Consider the following 22113-nt stretch of genomic DNA (forward strand, 5'->3'; position numbering starts at 1 on the left):
ACATCATTATCCACAAAGTACCAGTCTCTTTGAGGCAAAAACCCCTTAAAAAGCTGCACACTTTTAACTATATTCAAAGTGTAAATGAAAAAAATAATGAACCCATCTCCCTTGTTCTTTCACCCAGAACATTTTTATGAGCAGATCTGACTTTAATTATTATTTTCACGCTTTGTGAATTAAAACCAATTGGCAATTACATAAATGTATTTGAATATATTCCTCCTCATCTTCATTATAGTGAATTACTGTGTACACTTTACCAGTGCAGTTTCCACCACTGTTTTTAAAAGGCGTATAATGTCTGCGGAAAGGAAGTCACATGGAATTAATTAAAATCTAATTAAGTCTTTAATGGGCAAAATATACCCAATTACCGTCTCCAAAGTACATCGAAAGAAAGAAGTTCAGCGAGAGAAACTCTGAGGTTACAATTTAACAACGGTACTAAATAAAACTTTTTCATGTGGTGGGGTGGGAGAGAAACAATGGAGCAGGCATTAATGAATAGGGGACAGTGGCAGGGCATTTTCTGTGGGGCTTGGCACAGCATTCGACTGAAGTACTGTTGATGTGGCTAGTCTGCATTCCATGGAAGGTCAAAATGTATCATTGTCCTAAATACATTATGAGGACTAGAGACAAGACTATGCAATTCAGTCCCAAGGCCTGCTCCATTTAATGTAGCCATGGCTGATCTCACCTTAGGCCTAAACTCCACCTTCCCGCTTGCTCCCCATTTTACCCCATTACTAATTAAAAATCTGTCATCTCCTTAAATTTATTTGGTGTCACCGTGTCACCAGGGTAGTGAACTCCACAGATTTACCAGTTTTTGGCAAAAGTAATTCCTCCTCATCTCTGTGTTAAATCTACCACCCTTTAACCACAGTGGGAGATCTCTGCTCTGTGTCTACTTTGTCAATTCCCTTTAGCACCTTATATACGTCAGTTAAATCTCCTTTCACACTTTTAAACTTAAGTAAGTATATATCTAATCTGTTCAATCCTCATATGACAAGTCTTTCATCTCTGGAAATAATCTACTGAACAAACATTAGACACTTACTTTAAATCCATTGATAATGGTGACCATCTAAGTTGAGGCCCACTATAAAAAAATCAGAAGTAAATTTGCCAAAGCATAAGTGGACCATACTGTGGGATAGGGTCAAGTAGCAACTTGAGGAGCTGAAGTAAGGGCTATTTTGGACCTTCCCATTCAGAAGACAGGCACTCAGATTTTGGTGTACTAGCAGCAATCAGCTTTATCAGAAGTTCATTCTGGATTGAGGCACTGTATTGGCTCCTTTGAGAAAATGCATTAAAGGAAGGCAAAAAAAAAATGAATGGACAAAACTACCAGAAAGCCTTTGACAATTTGAAAACTGTACTGCTCGAGGCCAGTGATTGAAGAGAAGCTCCCTGTACCCGGCTGGTTTATTATAAGATGGCAGGACATCGGTCAAATGGCAAGTCAGCTATTTTTCTCAAAAATCTGAATGCTTGTCACCAGAAATGTCTGACTACTCACTATTCACCAAAGTCGGTCAGGGGTGGGGTGTTGTCTCTCAATCATTCAGGAGGGTGCAAGGTTCAGGGATGGCTATAGGTGCAGCAGAGATCCCACAGCTGCCAGAGGGCAAGCAGGGACATTCGTGGAGCTGGGAATAAGCACGGTGACAGGGAGAAACTCACAGATTCGGGGGGGGGGGGGTATGTAGAACAGTATTGGAGGGCATGATAGGCTACGGGAGTTTGGAGGGGGTGGGGTGGGTTAGTGGCACACTGTGGCCTCCACACGGGGTATGTAAAGGAGCAGAATGAGCATCACTAAGTGTCAGGGGGCACGGTGGACCTTCAGAAGTGGAGTATGATGTGGTGGGTCTCCACATTGTTGGGGAGTGGGATCAAGGGGGTAAATAGACTGAAAGTGTCCATGTGGAAGCAGGTGGGGACAATACTTAGGGTAGGTGGAGTCAGGCACAGTGCAAAAGATTCATGTCTGCTGGACGCTAAGACATTGAAGAGGCAAATACATAAAGCATCTGTGCGTAACCTCCAGCTACATTTCATTTGCAAACACCTTTTTTCACGTATGCAATGCATGCAGAGTGAACGTGCTGGCGTGTCAGATGTAGCTCAAAGGCAGATTATACCACACTGCTGGTGTGAGCAAAACTAACGTTGGCACCTCAGTGATGCAGAAGTTAGCAGCAATAGTTTAAACAAAGTTGAATTCTAACCAGAAGTGCCCCAGGAATTGTGGAACTTCCTGTGGGATGAGGGGAGCATCACTGCACAATTAGTGCGGGCAACAAGGTGATGTGATCGATGCCAAAGAGCTGGGTGAATGGGGACACTGTTCTGAGGAGAAGGATGAGGACATTGAGCTGGAGGGAACTCTCCCAGAGGATTACAGAGCACAGCTGCACCTGGCATTGTAAGGCAGTGCGGGCCTGATTGACCCCCAGTTCCAGTCGATACAATCTGGGTATAGAAGACCATCATGAACTGTCAAGCTCATGAGGGTTTGCATTCTGCTTGAAAACTGCAGCCTATATTTATTGCTTTATTTTCCTTTTTGCTGGCTAACAGTAACAGCTCACACATGAACTTGTCCAATTGCTTGGCCAAAAGTGATGTTCCCTGACTAAATACTGATCAGATGCAAGTGATCACTGGGCACTGAGGAAAAGTAGCAGGGAATCAGACAGGGTCTTCAGATGGGATGTAGCTAAAGACTGGTAAAGTGTATGGTCTGGTGATTAAGTGATGATGAGGGTGAGAGAATGGAATTGCATAAGCAAGATCAGTTCACAACTGGGCAGAATGGCATTATGGCTGCTGGTGAGGAGCAACACTGGATTGCCTAGGATTATCCAGGTGGACAGTGGCCTGTCATAGATGATGCGGATGCAAGGGATCCTGGTCTTTCGATGGATATCTGCTGAGTGGCAAATTGTTATGGGAATGGCACAGAAGACAGAGCAGAATTGGACATGAGGAATGCAGAAGAAGTGGGGTATGTAGTTAATGAAGTGCATTTAATAAGATACGGTGAGAAAACTCATTGAGAATCTCTCCAAAAAATTCAACTCACACTTCAAGCTAAATAAATGTAGGATTCAGCCTTTTGTCTCTTAGTTTGCTGGAGAGGTCCAAATTATATTTCACAAATAATTGTGAATCTAAAAGTGAAACCTCAAATCAATTACAACCACCAGGGAGAGGGAGTTGAGCATATTATTATAACTAAAATCTAACAAGTTCCCTGGTCCTGATGTACTTGATCTTAAGGTGTTAAAAAAGAACTGACCTTGAAGATGCATTGGTTTAAATTTCCAAAATTCCCTCGATTCTAGGAAGATTCCATTAGATTGGAAAATAGTAATGTTTGCTCCTCTCTTCAAGAAAGAAAGGAGACATGGGGCTCAAAACTGGCTTGTCTAAAATCTGTCAATGAGAAAATACTGGAATCTATTATTGAGTAGATCATAACCTACTTGATGCAATTAAGTAGGGTCAATATGGCTCTGCCAAAGGGAAATTACATCTGACTAATTTTTAAGAGTTCTTTTGGGAAGTTATAAACAATGTAGAAAAAAGTGTAACAGTGAAAACAGTGGATCTTCTGTACTTAGGTTTCCAGAAAGTATTTGAAAAGATATTGCATCAAAGGGCATTACACAAAGAAAGAGCTCAGGGTGTAGGAGTATCATATTAGTATGGTCAGAGGGTTGATTTGTTAATAGGAAGTGCAAGATGATTATAAGAGGGTTGACTTGGGATTGGAAAGAGTGATGTACCAGAAATCAGTGTTGGGACCTCAATTACTTACCATCTTTATAACCAATTGGATGAAGGGACTGAAAGTACTGTTGTTAAATTTGCTGATGATACAAAGATGGATAGGAAAGTAAACTATGAAGAGAATTAAGAAGTCTGCAAAGTGACATGGGTAAGTTAAATGAGTGGGAAAACATTGGAGTGTAACATGGGAAAATGTGAACTTGTCCACTTTGGCAGGAAGAACAGAAAAGTAAGAAAAAAATGCAGGTTGGTAAGGTACAGAAGGATCTAAGTGTGTTTGAATATGAGTCACAAGAAGTTACTATACAGTTATCACAAGTGATTACAAAGACAAATGGATTGCTGTTGTTTATTCTGAAGGGAACAATGATGGTAAAGATATTTTGCTACAGAATGTTGGTAAGATCACATATGGAGTACTGCATTCAGTTTCAGTCTCCTGATTTAAGAACAAGTTTTATGCATTAAAGATGTTCAAAAAAAGGAGGTTCAGTCACCTGATATCTGGAATAGGGAAGGTATCTTATGAGGAAAGTTTGGACTGGCTGGGCCCATATTATATAGAGTTTATAAGAGTGAGAGGTGATCTTATTGAAATGTAGGGACATGAAGGGACTTGATAGGATGGATGCTGAAAGAAGATTCCCCTTGTGGGAGTGACTAGAACCATGGGACACAATTTAGAAATCAATGGTCTCCCATTTAAGATGAAGATGAGGAGAGTGAGGAGGAATTTTTCTCTCAGAAGATCATGAGTCTTTAGAACTCAGTTCCTCAGAGAGCAGTGGAGGCAGGATAATTGAATCCTTGAATACACTGAAATCTATTCCTGTTTATATTGTGCTCAGTAGAAAGCATGTGTTTTTTTTTTCCCTTTCACACCCACTTTACATTTCTAGTTCTCTTTTGCAACAATCAGCAGCAACCTTTTTATTTTTGCATTGGGCCTCCACATCACCTGCTCCCTTCTCCTCCTCCAACTCTGTCCAAAGTGTAAAACAACATCATTTTCCTACATCTTTTGCTTTTGAGGAAGTGTGATCCTGCATTTGAAATGTTAACTCTATTTCTCTTTCCTCAGATGTTGCCAGATCAGCGCTGTTGCTCCAGCATTTTCTGTGTTCGTTGTAGATAGGTCCTTGACTAACAAAGGAAGCAAAGGTTATCAGGGATAAGCGGGAATGTGGAATTGAGGCCAAATCAGATCAGCCATGATTTTATGAAATGATGAAGTGGGCATGAGGGAACAAATTTCTGCTCCTAATGAGTATATTACAAATTTCGGCAGATTCATGGATGAGTGGCTATCTTCCATATAATGTAATTATGAAGCTGGCAGTGGGATTCAGAACTTATTCAAAGTGTCATAGTGGGAAGCAATTCCCGGGAAATCTGAGGTCAAGGCTTAATTTGAGAATAGTGTATAAATGTATCTTTGAGGTAAATTGCAAAGAAATGAAGCCAAGGTTTACTCTGTAGCCAGTGACTGTTGTATGTGAAATGGGAATAATTTTGTGGAGAAATTGGTGTGTTCTGATCATCAGTGCATTGCGCATCACATGGGTTAAATGCGAAAAATGCACAAAAACACAAACAAGGAACGACAAATGGCAGTGGAGGGAATCAGAGAGTCCCTGGGGTGAATATAAACAGTGGCAATGTTTCCTTCAAACTTTGAAAGACAAATTTTAGCACTCTCTGCTCATTATAGTTCATCTTTTCATTAAAAAAATTATGAAATGCAACACAAGTGAACTACAAAATTAAAACCTCTAAACAAGATTTATTCGATGATCAGGTATTGTCATGCATTGTTTTATTTGATATTTTGGTCTTGTTCAACTTATCTGACGCAGCCTATTTAAGTTTGTGTGCTTGTGTTTGCCTATTAGCTGCCATTGAGTGACTCCCACTGTAATCAAATGGTGAAATTCAATGCAATTGTGGTATAAATTTAAATTTTGAATGAGGTTCTTCATTTGTGACTATTAAATTGCAACTGCAGCAGGACTATTTATGCAAGCTCACACTGAGGCATTATACACTTCACACAAATGCGAAGGGAAAGTTGCCCAAGAAGCATAAAACCAGATGGTAACATTGCAGATTAAAAGTATGCTTTAAAGTACGAAATATTTAGTGCTACTGTAATGATGTAATATCCTAGCCATATAAAGAAACAGCTGTTTCTTTGGTAACAACGTTGCTATTTGTTTAGATTTTAGTACAGCTGTAAAACAGCTAATTAGGTTCTAGGTATTAGCTAAGATTCTGCAATGCAGTATTAATTTGTAATAATTACTGGCTATGAATAAAATTTGTGTTGCCATCTCACTTGTTCATTTTGTTTTCAAATTTTATTCTTAAACTTAAGTTTCTTACAGTTCTTTTCTTTTGATTTTTTGAAAGAATAATTTAAATAATGAAAATCGTGAGCTGGATTAACTCCCTGTATTTTCTCGGTTACCAAACTTTTGTCATTCTAAAATTGACTTATTGTTTGTATAAAACTAATTACAATATGCTAAAATGTTTGCAATTCCAATTATGTTAATCATTCACAGAAAATAGTAAGTTTAATGGCTTTAATGTCAGAAAACAGTCTTTAATTGACTTGCATTGTGAAGGGGGTGGACTTAAGTGTGCCTGAGAGCAAATCTCACCGTGATCAGTTGTGAATTCAGTACTTCTGATAAAAGTGCAGGCCAACGTAGGCATTATCATCTTGCTGTAAAGATCCAACTGGTTCAGTAATGTCCTTCAGGCAAAGGAGCTTGCCAATTCTACTCTGTTGAGATTACATATGACTACAGTCTCGCGATAACATGATTAAACCTTATTAATAAGATTAGTGTGGATGGTCAGCACAGACCCGATGGGCCAAAGAGCCTTTTCTGTACTGTATGACTCTATGAAGTGGCCAAGCAATTCTGTTCAAAACAACTGTGACTAAATTTAAAAACAACAAGAAGAGGTCACGCAGATCTATTCAAGACTACCTGGTCATCATGTGACAGGGACAATCAGTTAACCCTGTGGAGATTCCCTCTTTAATACACAGTTACTGAACTGACCTAAGGGACAGGGCTTGAAGCTTGGAGCCCAGCTTTGGAGACCTGTCCTGCAGACCAGGTAACACACAGCGAGCCACCATCTTCTTGAGCCAGCACCTTCTGCTTCTGGAGTTTGCTGTCTTGAGTCACAGTGCCACAAGTTCCACCACAGGTAGGGCAAGTAGGGAGGTCCCAAATTCACCCAGAACAGGAACTCTGGGCTACTGGCTCTAAGCTGATCTAAACTGATATCCAACTAACTAACCTGTTATGGTTTGCCCTTGAAGAAGTCCAGGATGCTGTGGCAATACATATTTTTCAAATGTGTGTTGTGGTTCCAGGGCTGCGAACAGTGATGTTACAGGCTCCAATGTTCCTTCCATCACATGGCTAATTGGGAGCCCCTGTGTCTACCACTGGTGTATGCTGAAATGATGTGCAGGTTGATACTCAATGTGTTTGGCCACATTATGAATACATTGTTCCTTGGACATCAGATACCAGAATGGGACTTGAAGCTGGAGTTTCTGGCTCAAAGGTAGGGATACTGACTATTGCACATGAGACCTCCAGCAGCTCAGTTGTGATGACTAACAGGATCTGACCTTGTCAAATGTTCCATATAACCCAGGGGCTATTTTCTTTAAGAGAAACAATGCTAATTTTATTCTCTGTGCGGTCAACTGTGTTAATTTTGAAGAAGTCATATCGGACTTGAAATGTCTGCTTATTTCTCCACAGATGGTGTCAGAGCTGCTGAGTTTTTTTGGATCAGTTTTTATTTTGGATCTCCAGCATCCACAGGACTTTACTTTTATTTGAATGTCATTCACCTAGTTTCAGCGACATCACTCTCAGATCAGGCATAGATTCATAGGAAGCTCAAAATATAATTGGAATCTGGCAGGACCTCATGTGTTCAATTTTCACATCCGCTATTCTCATGGTGGTACGTGTGTGGAATAAGCTGCCAGAGGAAGTACAATTGCAGCATTTAAAAGACATCTGGGTGGATATTGAATAGGAAGGGTTTGGAGGGATATGGGCTGGATGCTAGCAGGTGGGACTATATTAGTTTGGGATAACTGATCAGCATGGACGGGTTGGACCGAAGGGTCTGTTTCCATGCTGTACATTTCTATGACTCTATGAAGGTGCTAACTCAAGGCAAATGAGGGCATGTTTTTACCTAATGGAAACTGGACTGAGGTGATCACAATTATTTCACACAATATCCTTATAAATAACAAGTTGTGAGTCCTCATGTTTAGCATATTATGTCAGTGACACATGAATAGTTATCTTCATATTGTTACAAGAAGTTACTTTTACTCAGATGCATGTGGTGTAACGGGGAGACCAAACTACAAACATCTCCACTGCTTTACTGATTTCATATTATCCCAATTAACAAACACAATCTTCTCACTGAACTAAAAATATTTACGTGCAGCAAAGCTGATTAGCTGTAGAATTTGTGCTCAATCTGTGCTTTAATAGCTCAGCATGTTTATTATAATAAATGTATTGATACAGCAGTTACTCTGAATTAATTTATAAATACAATTAGTAATTAAACTGGAAGCTAAAGAGTGAGCATCGCAGGAATTAACTCCCACTGCAAAGAGAGCAGCCTCACAGATCATGTTCTATACGCCTCTGTCCTGCCTAAAAACAAATCCATCGATCATTTGTCAGCAAGCAGATTTGCCTTAATAAGGAGATCTAAAAAAAATCAAGGCCATCAAGTTAAAAACATAACAGTTTTTGAAATAAGCGCCAAAGGATTTGACAGTTACCCGAGGGTGCAGAAGTTGGAAATGTGCTTTTGGGAACTCTTTGTCTCAATCTTTAATGGCTCACTGAGTCAAGGACCATAAGGATGCACATCTCATTTAAATATGGAGACAAGACAGAACCACGGAACTAAATATTTGACTTCAGTTCCAAGTATAACACATGAAGGGATTCTAACAGATGTTTCATACAATCACTTGGCTTCAGGAAAAGGAACTGTTCATAGAATCCCTGCAGTGTAGAAGCAGGCCATTCAACCCATCACATCCACACCAACCCTTCAAAGAGCATCCCACCCATAGCCACCTGTCTACCCCATCACCCTGCCTTTTCCATTGCTAACTCACCTAACCTGCACATCCCTGGACACTTTGGGGCAATTTAGCATGGCCAATCCACCGAACCTGCACATCTTTGGACTGTGGGAGGAAACCACAGTACCCAGAGGAAACCCATGTAGACACAGGGAGAACATGAATTCTCCATGCAGGCAGTTGTCTCAGAGTGGAATTGAACCCAAGTCTCTGGCTCTGTGAGGCAACAGCGCTAACCACTGAGCCACTGTACCGCCCCGAAGTATCTTATGGATCTGATAAACTCTTTCAAGAAATCACCACATTAACAAGGGACGCTCAGCATACATTACGTATCTGGATTTACAGAAAACATTTGCTCAGGTACCTCACAGTAGTTTACTACATAAGAAAGAATATCGTGGATTTAATGGGAAACTACTAGAATGAAATAAAAATTGCTCCAGGCACAAGGCAGCAACTTATTAGTGACCATGGTCCTCCATCGGAGACCAGCTGCCAGTGACCAACCTAAGAGTCATTGATCTTTTTCAATGAGGTGGAATGATTGGCAAGTTTAGGAATAGTACAAGGTTTTGTGAAGGTGTTAGGATTATGGGGATGGAACATGTGAAAGCTGACCTCAATGTGTTGGTGTAATGGACTTACAATTACAAACATTAAGCTTGCCTACACCCTACAAGAAAGACATTGATGCTTGAGGTGAAATAAAAAGATCTTGTTATTATCATTCATTGTGGCAATAGGCTAGCTGTCCAGAGATTGCCACTTCAAATTCCACAAGCAAATCCTGATACTTTGTGGGCAAACACATAAGATTGTAAAATGTCTCCAGATTCATGTTTCATATTCCCTGCCTTCTCTGGCTTGTTTAAGGCATCATTTGTCCAAAAACAAATTAAGATCTGACCAAAGTCATCAGTAATGGCCCAAGTATTGTGTCAGACCTACTAGAGAAGGAGCAAAACTTGACCTACTCTTGGGAAATAAGGCAAGGCAGGTGACTGAGGTGTCAGTGAGGGAGCACGTTGGGGTTAGCGACCATAATTCTATTATTTTTAAAATAGTGATAGAAAAAGATAGACCAGATCTAAAAGTTGGAAGTTCTAAATTGGAGAAAGGCCAATTTTGATGGTATTAGGCAAGAACTTTCAAAAGCTGATTGGGTGCAGATGTTCACAGGTAAAGGGACCGCTGGAAAATGGGAAGCCTTCAGAAATGCCATGAGAGTCCAGAGAAAGTATATTCCTGATAGGGTGAAAGGAAAGGCTGGTAGGTGTAGGGAATGCTGGATGACTAAATAAATGAGGGTTTAGTTAAGAAAAAGAAGGAAGCATATGTCAGGTATAGACAGGATAGATCAAGTGAATCCTTAGAAGAGTACAAAGGCAGTAGAAGTATACTTAAGATGGAAATCAGGAGGGCAAAACGGGGACATGAGATAGCTTTGGCAAATAGAATTAAGGAAAATCCAAAGGGTTTTTACAAATACATTAAGGACAAAAGGGTAACTAGGCAGAGAATAGGGCCCCTCAAAGATCAGCAAGGCGGCCTTTGTGTGGAGCCACAGGAGATGGGGCAGATACTAAACAAATATTTTGCATCAGTATTTACAGTGGAAAAGGATATGGAAGATATAGACTGTAGGGAAATAGATGGTGACATCTTGAAAAATGTCTGTACTACAGAGGAGCAAGTGCTGGATGTCTCAAATGCATAAAGGTAGATAAATCCCCAGGATATGATCAGGTGCACCCTAGAACTTTGTGGGAAGCTAGAGAAGTGATTGTTGGACTTCTTGCTGAGATATTTGTATCATCGATAGTCACAGGTGAGGTGCTGGAAGACTGGAGGTTGGCAAACATGGTGCCACTGTTTAAGAAATGAGTTAAGGAAAAGTCAGGGAACTATAGACCAGTGAGCCTGACGTCGGTGGTGGGCAAGTTGTTGGAGGGAACTGGCAATGGGCTGAGAAGTGGCAGATGAAGTTTAATTTAGATAAATGTGAGGTGCTGCATTTTGGGAAAGCAAATCCTGGCAGGACTTACACACTTAATGGTAAAGTCATTGGGAGTGTTGCTGAACAAAGAGATCTTGGAGTGCAGGTTCATAGCTCCTTGACAGTGGAGTCGCAAGTAGATAGGATAGTGAAGGCAGCGTTTGGTATGCTTTCCTTTATTGGTCAGGGTATTGAGTACAGAAGTGGGGAGGTCATGTTGCGGCTGTACAGGACATTGGTTAGGCCACTGTTGGAATATTGCGTGCAATTCTGGTCTCCTTCCTATCGGAAAGATGTTGTGAAACTTGAAAGGGTTCAGAAAAGATTTACAAGGATGTTTCTAGGGTTGGAGGATTTGCGCTATAGGGAGAGGTTGAATAGGCTGGGGCTGTTTTCCCTGGAGCGTCAGAGGCTGTGGGGTGATCTTATAGAGGTTTATAAAAATCATGAGGGGCATGGATAGTGTAAATAGACAAAGTCTTTTCCCTGGGGTAGGGGAGTTCAGAACTAGAGGGCATAGGTTTAGGGTGAGAGGGCTAAGATATAAAAGAGACCTAAGGGGCAACATTTTCACGCAGACGGTGGTACGTGTATGGAATGAGCTGCCAAGAGAAAGTGGTGGAGGCTGGTACAATTGCAACATTTAAGAGGCATTTGGATGGGTATATGAATAGGAAGGGTTTGGAGGGATATGGGCTGGGTGCTGGCAGTTGGTACTAGATTGGGTTGGGATATCTGGTCAGCATGGACGAGTTGGACCGAAGGGTCTGTTTCCATGCTGCACATCTCTATGCCTCTTTTTTTGCGACCACATTCCTAATAATAGATTCTGGCATTTTCAATATTGCTAATGCTAGGCCATAGTTCCTGTTTCATCTATCTTCCCTTTCATGAATAACAGGAGTAAGCTTACTACCTTCCAACCCATGGATACTATCCAAGAATCTAAGCAATTCTGTAAAAATAAGACTAATGTATGTACTATGTCTAGAACCACCTCCTATAAACCAAAGAATGTACAAACTAAATTACTCCCAAACTCAATATAAAACATTATTACAATATGATCACTCTTTCCCAAATGCTCCTTAACTATTAATTAACTTAAATGAATTACATGATACTACAATTAACAAGGCCTGCACCCTAGCAGGTCCCTCAAAAGACTTAGAAACCAATGGTAAATACATTCCATGTGCTTGCCCTCTGTACTGTATCACAAATTTGATTTGTCCGAACTACAAGAAGGCACTCACATGTTGCTCTTGCATGTACCTCTAATTTCTGATTTATACGCTGCCCAATACTGCAACAATTGCTTGGTGGGTGTACTGTATATGGCCTCTTAGTTTTCTGCCCATATTTTGCCTTCTCTCGACTCAAACCGATTGCACAGCTTGAGTTGCTGAGCTAAGATGCCTCTCTCCACGAGCTTCTTTTTATCCATATTGTTAAGGGAAACTCTCCTGTTAATTTGTCATAGAGTTTTTATAATGGGGCCTTCAGGCCATCATGTCTGGTCCGATCATCAAACACCCATCCATTCTCATCCCATTTCTAGCATTTGATCTCTAACCTTGTATGCAATGGCGCTGCTCGTGCTCATCTAAATAGTTCTTAAATGTCTGGTGATTCCTGCTGCTACCACCCTTTAAGACACTAAGTTCCAGGTTGCCTACTACCCTCTGGGTGAAAAAATTTTCTCTTCAAATTCCCTCTAAACCTCCTTCGTTTTACTTTATAACTGTACCGCCTAGTTATTGATCTTGCTACAAAGAGGAAATATTTCTCCCTATCTCTGCCCTCCAGTATTTGTATACCTCAATCAGATATACCTTCAGCCTTCTCTGCTCGCAGGAAAATAACCTAACCCACCCAGTCTCTCTTCATAGCTGAATCACATTAGCCAGATAATATCCTGGTGAACCCCCTCATGGAACCATACAGTATAGAAGAGGCACATCAGCCCATCAAGTCCGTCCCAAAAAAATATACTACTACCTGCACTAGGCCCAGAGCCTTCAAGGTTCAGATACTTCAAGTGCTCATCCAACTACTTGTTAAAGGCTTTGAGGTTTCCTGCCTCAACTACCCTCTCAGACAGTGCATTCCAGATCCTGCCAGTCTCTGAGAAATCTGTTCTCAATTACTCTCTAAACCTCATACCTTTCCCTTTAAAATTATGACCCCTTGTAATTACAGAATCGTAGAATTTACAGTATAGGAGGCCATTTGACCCATCATGTCTGTACCAGCTAGTCCCATTCTTAAGCCCTATCTCTGTAGCCCTCTAAATTAATCACTTTCAAATATATATCCAGCTTTCTTTTGAAACCTCCCATGGAATCCACTTTCCTAGGTAGTGCTTTCCAAATTCTAACAATTCTCTGAGTGAAGAAGTTCCTCTCCTCTCACTCCTAGCTCTTTTACTAACAATCTCAAAATTGTGACCCCCCTCATACTGACATACCAACTAGTGGAAACAGAATATCCATCTTTACCCTGTCAAAATTGTTCATAATTTTGAACACTTCAATAAGGCTGCCTCTTAATCTTCTCTGCTCCAAGGAGAATAAGTCCAATTTTTCTCATTTTTCCTTGCATCTAAAATCCTTCATTCCTGGTATCGTTCTAGTAGATCTCCTTTGAACTCTCTCCCAGGCTTTAACATCCTTCCTTAAATAAAATGCCCAGAACTGAACACAATACTTTAAATGTGATCTGACCCATGATTTGTAGAGATGTAATATCACTTCTTTGCTTTATACTCAACACTCTATTTTTAAACCCAAGAATCCAATCAGCCTTCTTAACAACGGTTTCAACTTGCCTGGCTACATTCAGAGAATTATACACATGAATCCCAAAATCCCTCTGCTCCTGTACTCCCCTCCAAGTTGTACCATTGAGCCTGTATTGTCTCTCCCGTGTTTCTCCCACCAAAATGCATTACCTCACATTCCTCTGCATTGGAATTCATCTGCCAGGTGTCTGCCCATTTGGCCAACTTATCAATGTCTCTCTCAAGTTGCTCAGCATCATCCTCGCAATTTAATACTCTCCCTAGCTTAGTAACGTGTGCAAATTTGAGATTTTGCCTGCAAAACATGGATCTAAATCGTTTACACACATCTGAAAAAGCAAGCGCCTCAACACCAAACCCTGGGGAACCCAACATTCAACTTATCTCTAATCTGAGAAATGACCATCTACCTATCCTCTGTTTCCTATCGTTTAGCCAACTTCTAATCCATGATGCTAAGGACCTATCAATCCCAAACAGACCGTATGGGTCTCCCTTGACTGCAAACTAGACTCTCTGACCCTTGAACTAATGAGGCTAATCAGCCTACCAGCCTCTCTCTCTTTTCCCAGACTAGCCTGAGGGACCATGGTACTATGGTTTTGCCTTGAGTCATCTTTCCCTACTCAGGTATGTTGCTCACATTCAGGCACCTAAAATTTCATACCATTCAGACAGCTCCACGGTATCCTGGGTTCCTGGATCTGCTGTCTCCCTTCGTTTTGGTGAATGGTCACCCACCCACCTGCCATCTCTGCACTACTCCTCGCCTGCCTGTCCTGATGTGGAGTAACCATTCTCTGGCACGACTGCTCGAGAAACCTCCTCCTTCCTTATGGTGTGCAGTGAGGAGAGTCACTACACCGAATCAGCCACATGTTGTTCAAGGACTGCTGCCCTCTGGCACTTCAGGAAGGTCTGATTGCCCTGGATGCCTTGTGGATCCAAAACCTCCCAGAGTTTACATGCCACACACATTACCAAACTTTCCCAGAGTCCCTGCTGTCTTTACACAGTGCTGAGGCTCTGCTGTTTCTATGCCGGAAACCAATGACCCAACAGCAGCGTTGAACTGAGTTCAGAGAAGGGGTCACTCAACCAGAAACATTAACTTTGAGTTCTTTCCACAGATGCTGCCAGACCTGTTGAGCTTTTCCAATAATTTCTGTTTTTATTTCGGATTTACAGCAGTTCTTTTGGTTTTTATAATGTTCAGGGGACATCAGTTTGAATTCCACCGGGGCAGCTGTTGAAATTGGAATTCAATAAAAATAATGGAATAAAAATCCAGCCTAATGGTGACAATGTAACCACTGTTGATTGCTGTTAAAAACAACCTGGTTTGCTAATGTTCCTTAGGGAAGGAAATCTTCCCAACTTACCTGGTCTAGCCTCCGTGTGAATCCAAACCTACAGCAAGGTGCTGTTGACTGTTAACTGGCCTCAGAAATGGCCTCGGAAGTTCAAGGAGTAATTAGAGAAGGGCAATAAAAGCTAGTCTAGCCCGTAACGCTGACATCAGATGAATGAATTTTATGAAGTCTAAAATTGTGGTAAGGGCCCATCTAGTACACTAGTGCGCCTTAGGGAAGGAAATCTGTCCCCTTTACTTGTCTGGTACATGTGACTCCACACTCAGGGTCATATTGCTGATTCCTAAATGGCTTAGCAAGCCTCTGGGTTCAAGGGCAATTAAGGATGGGCAACAAATTTCTGTCTTGCTGGGTAGCATCTGCATCCCATGAAGTTGTAAATCCAGTGAAGCAGAGCAGAACATGTATGGGGGCAGTGGGAGCAGCAGGGAGGCCCTAAAAGTCTCCAAATCACCCAGGAAACATTGTTCCTGGCGATGACTAACAGAGAAAAGGCACAGCTGTAAAAAGGGTGGAAGAAATGGTTAGGGGTTGCTCCTTCAATCAGAGAGGGATTGTCTGCCACGCTTGCAGTTGATAGGCATTCCATGAGCAGCAGAACAGCAAGTGTGCTGTCTTTAATGGAGGCATGGCAGAAGACTTTCCCAGGGGTTCTGAGATCCAGGGGCTGGAAGCTCAGCGCTGGGACCAGGAAGGATGAGCTGTTGATGGGTAAATGGATGTGGTGTGGGTTCCCAGAGTTGAGATCTAGGTCAAGTGTTGAGGCAACAATCAAGGATGGCGAGGAGGTGGCTGCAGGAAGATTTGGGGAGGGAGAAGACAGCTGCAAAAGGAGCAGTGCAAAGACGAGGCAGGTACAAGACAATGTGGGCTGAATTGAAGGGGGCTGCCCAGGGTGTGACAGTGAAGGAGGCTGTAAGAGAGGGGTGATGAGATGGAGGCTGCAAGAAGTGTGTAGAGGGAGAGGTTGATTGTAACAGGTGGGTTGAGGGAAGCTGCAAAGGCAAGATGACAGCTTTAAAATGGTCAACAAAAGAATATTCAGCTAACTGGTCTTGAATAAAACTTTAAATCACTAAGACAATGAAGTCCTTACAAATGAATGTGGAATCTCTAGTTTAAGGCTGTGTAATTTCAGGAGCTACGAAATGTGGAAAAAAAATGTGGTGGATCCTACTGTAATGAACACTGTCCATTGTTAAATTTGAATCTGAGAATAAGATCCAAGATGCAGGGAGGTAACTGCCTGGTTAAGGTGGTCCAGCTTTGTGCATGTGCAATCGAAGCATATTAGCTGTGATCTCACCAGCTCTGTGAGGTGTGTCTGTGGATAAAAGGGAAGCAGTTGATATTTTATACTTAGCTTTCCAGAGGACATTTGATAAGGTGCTGCATCAAAAGTAATGGCATGGTGTAGGAGGTAACATACTGGCATAGATAGAGGCTTGCCTAGTTAACAGGAAAAGTGTTAGTCAAAAATATAATTTTTTTTGTTAACTTCTGTCATTTGTCTAGGAAATTAATGTTTCCCTTGTACTTTGTGGCTTTAAGTTTAATTGCGAGTTGATAATTCTTGAGAAAGTTGATGAATTATTCTAGTTTTTCCTCTGTGAAAGTCTAAATATAACATAAATGGGAAATAAATGTTGGTCTAACCAGCAATGTCCTCATCCCATGAATGATTAAATTTTAAAAATCACCTATGCCAATATAAATATAGAAGGTATTGTTACTACAGAATGGCATCATGTAATCAATGAGTTAGCGAAATTGAAAAAGTAATCCCTAAAATCAAAAAAAGCCTGTGACTAAAATCTCAAAAAGAGACTTGACAAACAAAAGTTATTATGACCCCTTCAGTAATTGGAGAAAGTGAGGACTGCAGATATTGGAAAACAGAATCAAGAATGTGATGCTGGAAAAGCACAGCAGGTCAGGGAGCATCCGAGAAACAGGAGAATTGATGTTTCGGGCATAAGTCCTTCAATAAATAGTTAATTCATTGAAAGGTTTCATGCAACCAGCTTTTTAATTCCTCTGAAGTTTACCATTTACCTTCACAGTTGAATAGCTCAGATTGTTTCTTACAGTGTCTCAGGATCTCCTTCCCTCTTCGATTTTCTGGGTCATTACGTTGGAGCTGGAGCAGTTTCTCCTCTAGGTTACGTGCTGCTTCAAGAGAAGGAGCAGGGTCTGGAAAGTGATATTACAGAAAGATCTTGAGGGAAATTCAGAAGTTTAGAAATAACATCAACAGTGAAGAGATCACATGAAGTAGAAAAGTTTCAGGGAAGTGTTGTATTAAGGTGTGAGGGTGTGAAAGGGTTAATATTGAGGCCTGCACTAAGCATTACCCATGATGATGATGATGTCATGTAACCTGGTAAGAAAACAGCTTAGGATCTTGAAGGAGTGAGATCTAACATCTGGTCCTCCTCAAAGTCACTATAACAATGATTATTATTTCAGTGTAACCTGTAACAGGCATGTTGGCTTAACATTTGTTATTGAAAGATGTTAGAAGCTATCATTAAATATGCAGTAGCAGAACACTTGAAAAAGTTCACAGTAATCAGGCAGTGTCAACATGGTTTTGTGAAATGGAAATCATGTTTAACCAATTTATTGAAGTTCTTTGAGGAAGTAAGAAATGTTATGGATAAAGGGGAATCAGTTGATATCTGTTCTTAGATTTCTAGAAGGCATTTGATCAGATGCTCCATCAAAAGCTCATTGTATAGGATAGAAGCTAGTTAACATAGAATCATGCTACATGGAACCAACTCTTCCACGCTGACCAAGTTTCTGAAACTAAATGCCTGCGTTTGGTCCATATCCCTGTAAACCTCTCCTATTCATGTCCCTGTCCAAATGACTTTTACATTTGTAACTGTACCTCACTTACCACTTCCTCTGGCAGTTCATTTCACATATTAGTCATACATGGACCATTCCTTGGATGGCAAGATGTAATAAGTGGTGTGTCACAGAGATCGGTCCTTACACTAATTATATAAATGACTTGTATGGTTCTCCTCTCCTACACCAAACCAAAGTGGCTCTGAACATTGTTACTTCAAAGAAAAGGGCAGAAACAAGCCTTTTTTTAAACGCATCCATGAAAAGTGGACGTTGCTGACTTAGTCAGGGTTACTGTACAGAGGTGTAAGGGTCTGAAAAGGTTAATACTGAGGAGTACCTTAAGCTCTACCTCCAGTGTCAATGCCATATGGAATTGTGGGCAGAACAGTGGATATCAAAGGAATGAGACTGAGCATCGAGGGCCACCTTATCGTCTTTGTAACAACATTTAACCTACGAATATAACCTGTAACTAATTGTTTACATAGACACTCTAGTTAAAAAAGAGCCTTTCCTAGTTCAATACAACAGCCACTTCTAGCTAGTTCAGCAATTAATTTTGCTTTAACACACTTGACCAAGTAGGCCCTGGAGATCCCTACTCTTAAAGAGGATGAAGGAAACAAACTGAACATATGGCAAGTTACAGACTTGGGTTGACTGCACATACAACAGACAGAAACACATGCAGTCCCCGCTAAGAGTATGGCAAACTAATCAATACTTGAAAATGTCTATATTTTACTAATATACTTAAACGTCAATCAGAATTTAAACTGAATGCAAGAACTGCTGTAAATAACCATCCCCAGTAAGGTATCTTTTATATTGTCCATTTCTCTAAACTGAGTGCTAACACATTCCATCTCCCCTGAATGTCCAGTTGCAGTTTTAGGCAACAGCAAATAGCTTTTAAGTAATTATATAGCATCAAATAATAGCTTTATATTGCATATAGAAGTACACAAGCATTCACAGTGCTGCCTTAAAAAACTTCAATGAACCTATGGCAGTAGTCCAAGTTGGAATAAAAGGTTCTTTTTCAGAATGGCAGCCGGTGACGAGCGGTGTCCCGCAGGGTTCGGTGTTAGGGCCACAGCTATTCGCATTATATATTAATGGTTTGGATGAGGGGACTGGGGGCATTCTAGCGAAGTTTGCCGATGATACGAAGTTAGGTGGACAGGCAGGTAGTACTGAGGAAGTGGGGAGGCTACAGAAGGATCTAGACAGTTTGGGAGAGTGGTCCAGGAAATGGCTGATGGAATTTAACGTGAGCAAGTGCGAGGTCTTGCACTTTGGCAAAAAGAATAAAAGCATAGACTACTTTCTAAATGATGAGAAAATTAGTAAAGCCAAAGCACAAAGGGATCTGGGAGTGCTAGTCAAGGATTCTCTAAAGGTAAACATGCAGGTTGAGTCCGTGATTAAGAAAGCGAATGCAATGTTGTCTCTTATCTCAAGAGGGTTGGAATATAAAAGCAGAGATGTGCTACTGAGACTCTATAAAGCTCTGGTTAGGTACCATTTGGAGTACTGTGTCCAGTTTTGGTCCCCACACCTCAGGAAGGACATACTGGCACTGGAACGTGTCCAGCGGAGATTCACGCTGATGATCCCTGGAATGGCAGGTCTAACATATGAGGAACGGCTGAGGATACTGGGATTGTATTCGTTGGAGTTTAGAAGATTGAGGGGAGACTTAATAGAGACGTACAAGATAATACATGGCTTGGAAAAGGTGGACGCTAGGAAATTGTTTCCGTTAGGTGAGGAGACTAGGACCCATGGACACAGCCTTAGAATTAGAGGGGGTCAATTCAGAACAGAAATGCGGAGACATTTCTTCAGCCAGAGGGTGGTGGGCCTGTGGAATTCATTGCCACGGAGTGCAGTGGAGGCCGGGATGCTAAATGTCTTCAAGGCCGAGATTGATAGATTCTTGTTGTCTCGAGGAATTAAGGGCTACGGGGAGAACGCTGGTAAGTGGAGTTGAAATGCCAATCAGCCATGATTGAATGGCGGAGTGGACTCGATGGGCCAAATGGCCTTACTTCCACTCCTATGTCTTATGGTTGTTTTTATCTTTCTCTTTAGGTATAGACTCCTTTAGCATAGGTGTCTGACAGATGGAAGACCGGTCAATGTAAACCTAGCAATTCTCGTTTTGATCACATAAGCCTGGGACTAGGGTGATTTGTTTCTCATTGGGGCTTCTTCAATCTGGCACTTTGTAAGCTGGTCAATAGGTCATAGTCATCTTGCACATCTCACAGCTTCTTCACACAATCTACAAACATAACATAATTAGTGGGCGGCACAGTGTCACAGTGGCACAGTGGTTAGCACTGCTGCCTCACAGCGCCTGAGACCCGGGTTCAATTCCCGACTCAGGCGACTGACTGTGTGGAATTTGCACGTTCTCCCAGTGTCTGCGTGGGTTTCCTCCAGGTGCTCCGGTTTCCTCCCACAGTCCAAAGATGTGCAGGTCAGGTGAATTGGCCATGCTAAATTGCCCGTAGTGTTAGGTAAGGGGTAAATGTAGGGGTATGGGTGGGTTGCGCTTCGGCGGGTCGGTGTGGACTTGTTGGGCCGAAGGGCCTGTTTCCACACTGTAGTAATCTAATCTAATCTAAAAAAAATGACTCAGTTATAGCTCACCCACCAGAAACCTACACCAGAACATGAAAGTTATTTTGGGGCAGATTTTAAGGTACATTTACAGCATGGGCAGTTGTGTCTCTCTCCCTCAAGCACATTCCTTTCCCTGAAGCACTCGAACAGACATCTCCTTCAGGTTTATCAATTACATTTAGAAGTAATTCATTTTGTCAATATTATAGAATAAAGGGATATCTGAAGCAGGAACAGAACCTCTGTGGATGTTTCTACTGATTCTGTGGAACCTAGTTTTTCAGGACTCAGACCAATATACTCACATTTTTTATATTAAAGAAGTCATGAGTAAAAAAGTGCACAATGTCAATTGAACAGCAGTATTGTTATGGTTTAGAAATAAAAGTCAATGTTTAAAGAAGGAACAGTGCTCATCATTCTCAGAAAAACACTGTCATAATCATAATCGACCCTCATATCCCTGAACTTTCATTGAAACTTCGTCACATGTGAACTGATCAGTCTCAGTTTCTATTTTGTTTCATTTGAATTAATAAATACAGAAAATCCAACAGAATAACAAAGCTAAAGTGGGCTTGTCCACTTGCCAGTCTTCCAGTGGGCTGACATCTTCCAAATGTTCACCTTAAATCTGGTGCTTGTCTTTAAAAGCTTTGGTTTTTTTGGGAGAATGGTCTGTTATCCACTTGAAGTAAGTTTGACTAAACATTTTAAGTTCCTTCAAGTTACGCATTGGATGGAATTGCATGTATTTAAAATATTTTTATTAAAATGGATGGTTCAATCAATCTTTATCTTCAAGGTCAGCCTTCATATTGTAGCCAAATCACATTAATAGCCATGATCATTTTTAAATTGCAGAATTATTAATGTGCTGAAGGCCAGAATGAGGAATCTATGCACAAGCACATATTGGTGTCTTTTCGCACATCTACAAATGTTCCCTTGGGAACAGAGAGTATAGAAACTGCACTCAGGCTTTAGATCTGCACACTAACACGTTTTTTTATTGATTATTCAGATCCAGACACAGAAGGAAACATGATTCTCCCATATCTGGTAAAATTTACTATCTGTGGACCTCTGTGCTCTTGGATAGATTTTCTAATCATAGTCTCTGTTAAAATATGGTCTTGATTGACAGAATGCCACAGAGATCAGGAAGGTGAGGGACTGTACAAGAAGGCAGAATGCAGTGGAAACTCTTACCAAAGCTGTATGTGATATTCAGAAGAATTTCAGCCAAACCTAATACAAGAGGATTATAAAGCAATTTTAAAAAGCCAGTCTGTTGATTCTTCTCAGCTTGGAGTGCTAGTGGATGAAGCAAAGGTTCTGTGTCCTAAACTGGATTTGAAAAAGATTCAAAACTCAAATTACAAAGTTTTGTAACTGTTCAGATCTGCTACAAGTGACTCAATGACTCAACACACTCCATTGATTAGCTCTGACTTTTGAGGTT

General features: G+C 41.1%; 1 protein-coding gene across 8 annotated transcripts in view; it reads right to left on the bottom strand.

Moving 5' to 3' along the window:
• cux2b (cut-like homeobox 2b) overlaps positions 1 to 22113 on the bottom strand; it is a 327451-nt gene that overhangs the window by 74706 nt on the left and 230632 nt on the right. For 6 of the 8 annotated variants that reach the window (XM_060843610.1, XM_060843609.1, XM_060843612.1 and 3 more), the window contains one exon: positions 17208 to 17345. The exons of 1 other annotated variant lie outside the window; for it this stretch is intronic. In XM_060843610.1, coding sequence (XP_060699593.1) covers positions 17208 to 17345 — 138 coding nt within the window. Of the gene's footprint in view, positions 1 to 1069; positions 1114 to 17207; positions 17346 to 22113 lie in introns of those variants that run through there. One more of the 8 variants, XM_060843617.1, reaches the window with a different exon arrangement.

Source organism: Hemiscyllium ocellatum, chromosome 24, assembly GCF_020745735.1.
Source record: "Hemiscyllium ocellatum isolate sHemOce1 chromosome 24, sHemOce1.pat.X.cur, whole genome shotgun sequence".
Taxonomy (NCBI): Eukaryota; Metazoa; Chordata; class Chondrichthyes; order Orectolobiformes; family Hemiscylliidae; genus Hemiscyllium; species Hemiscyllium ocellatum.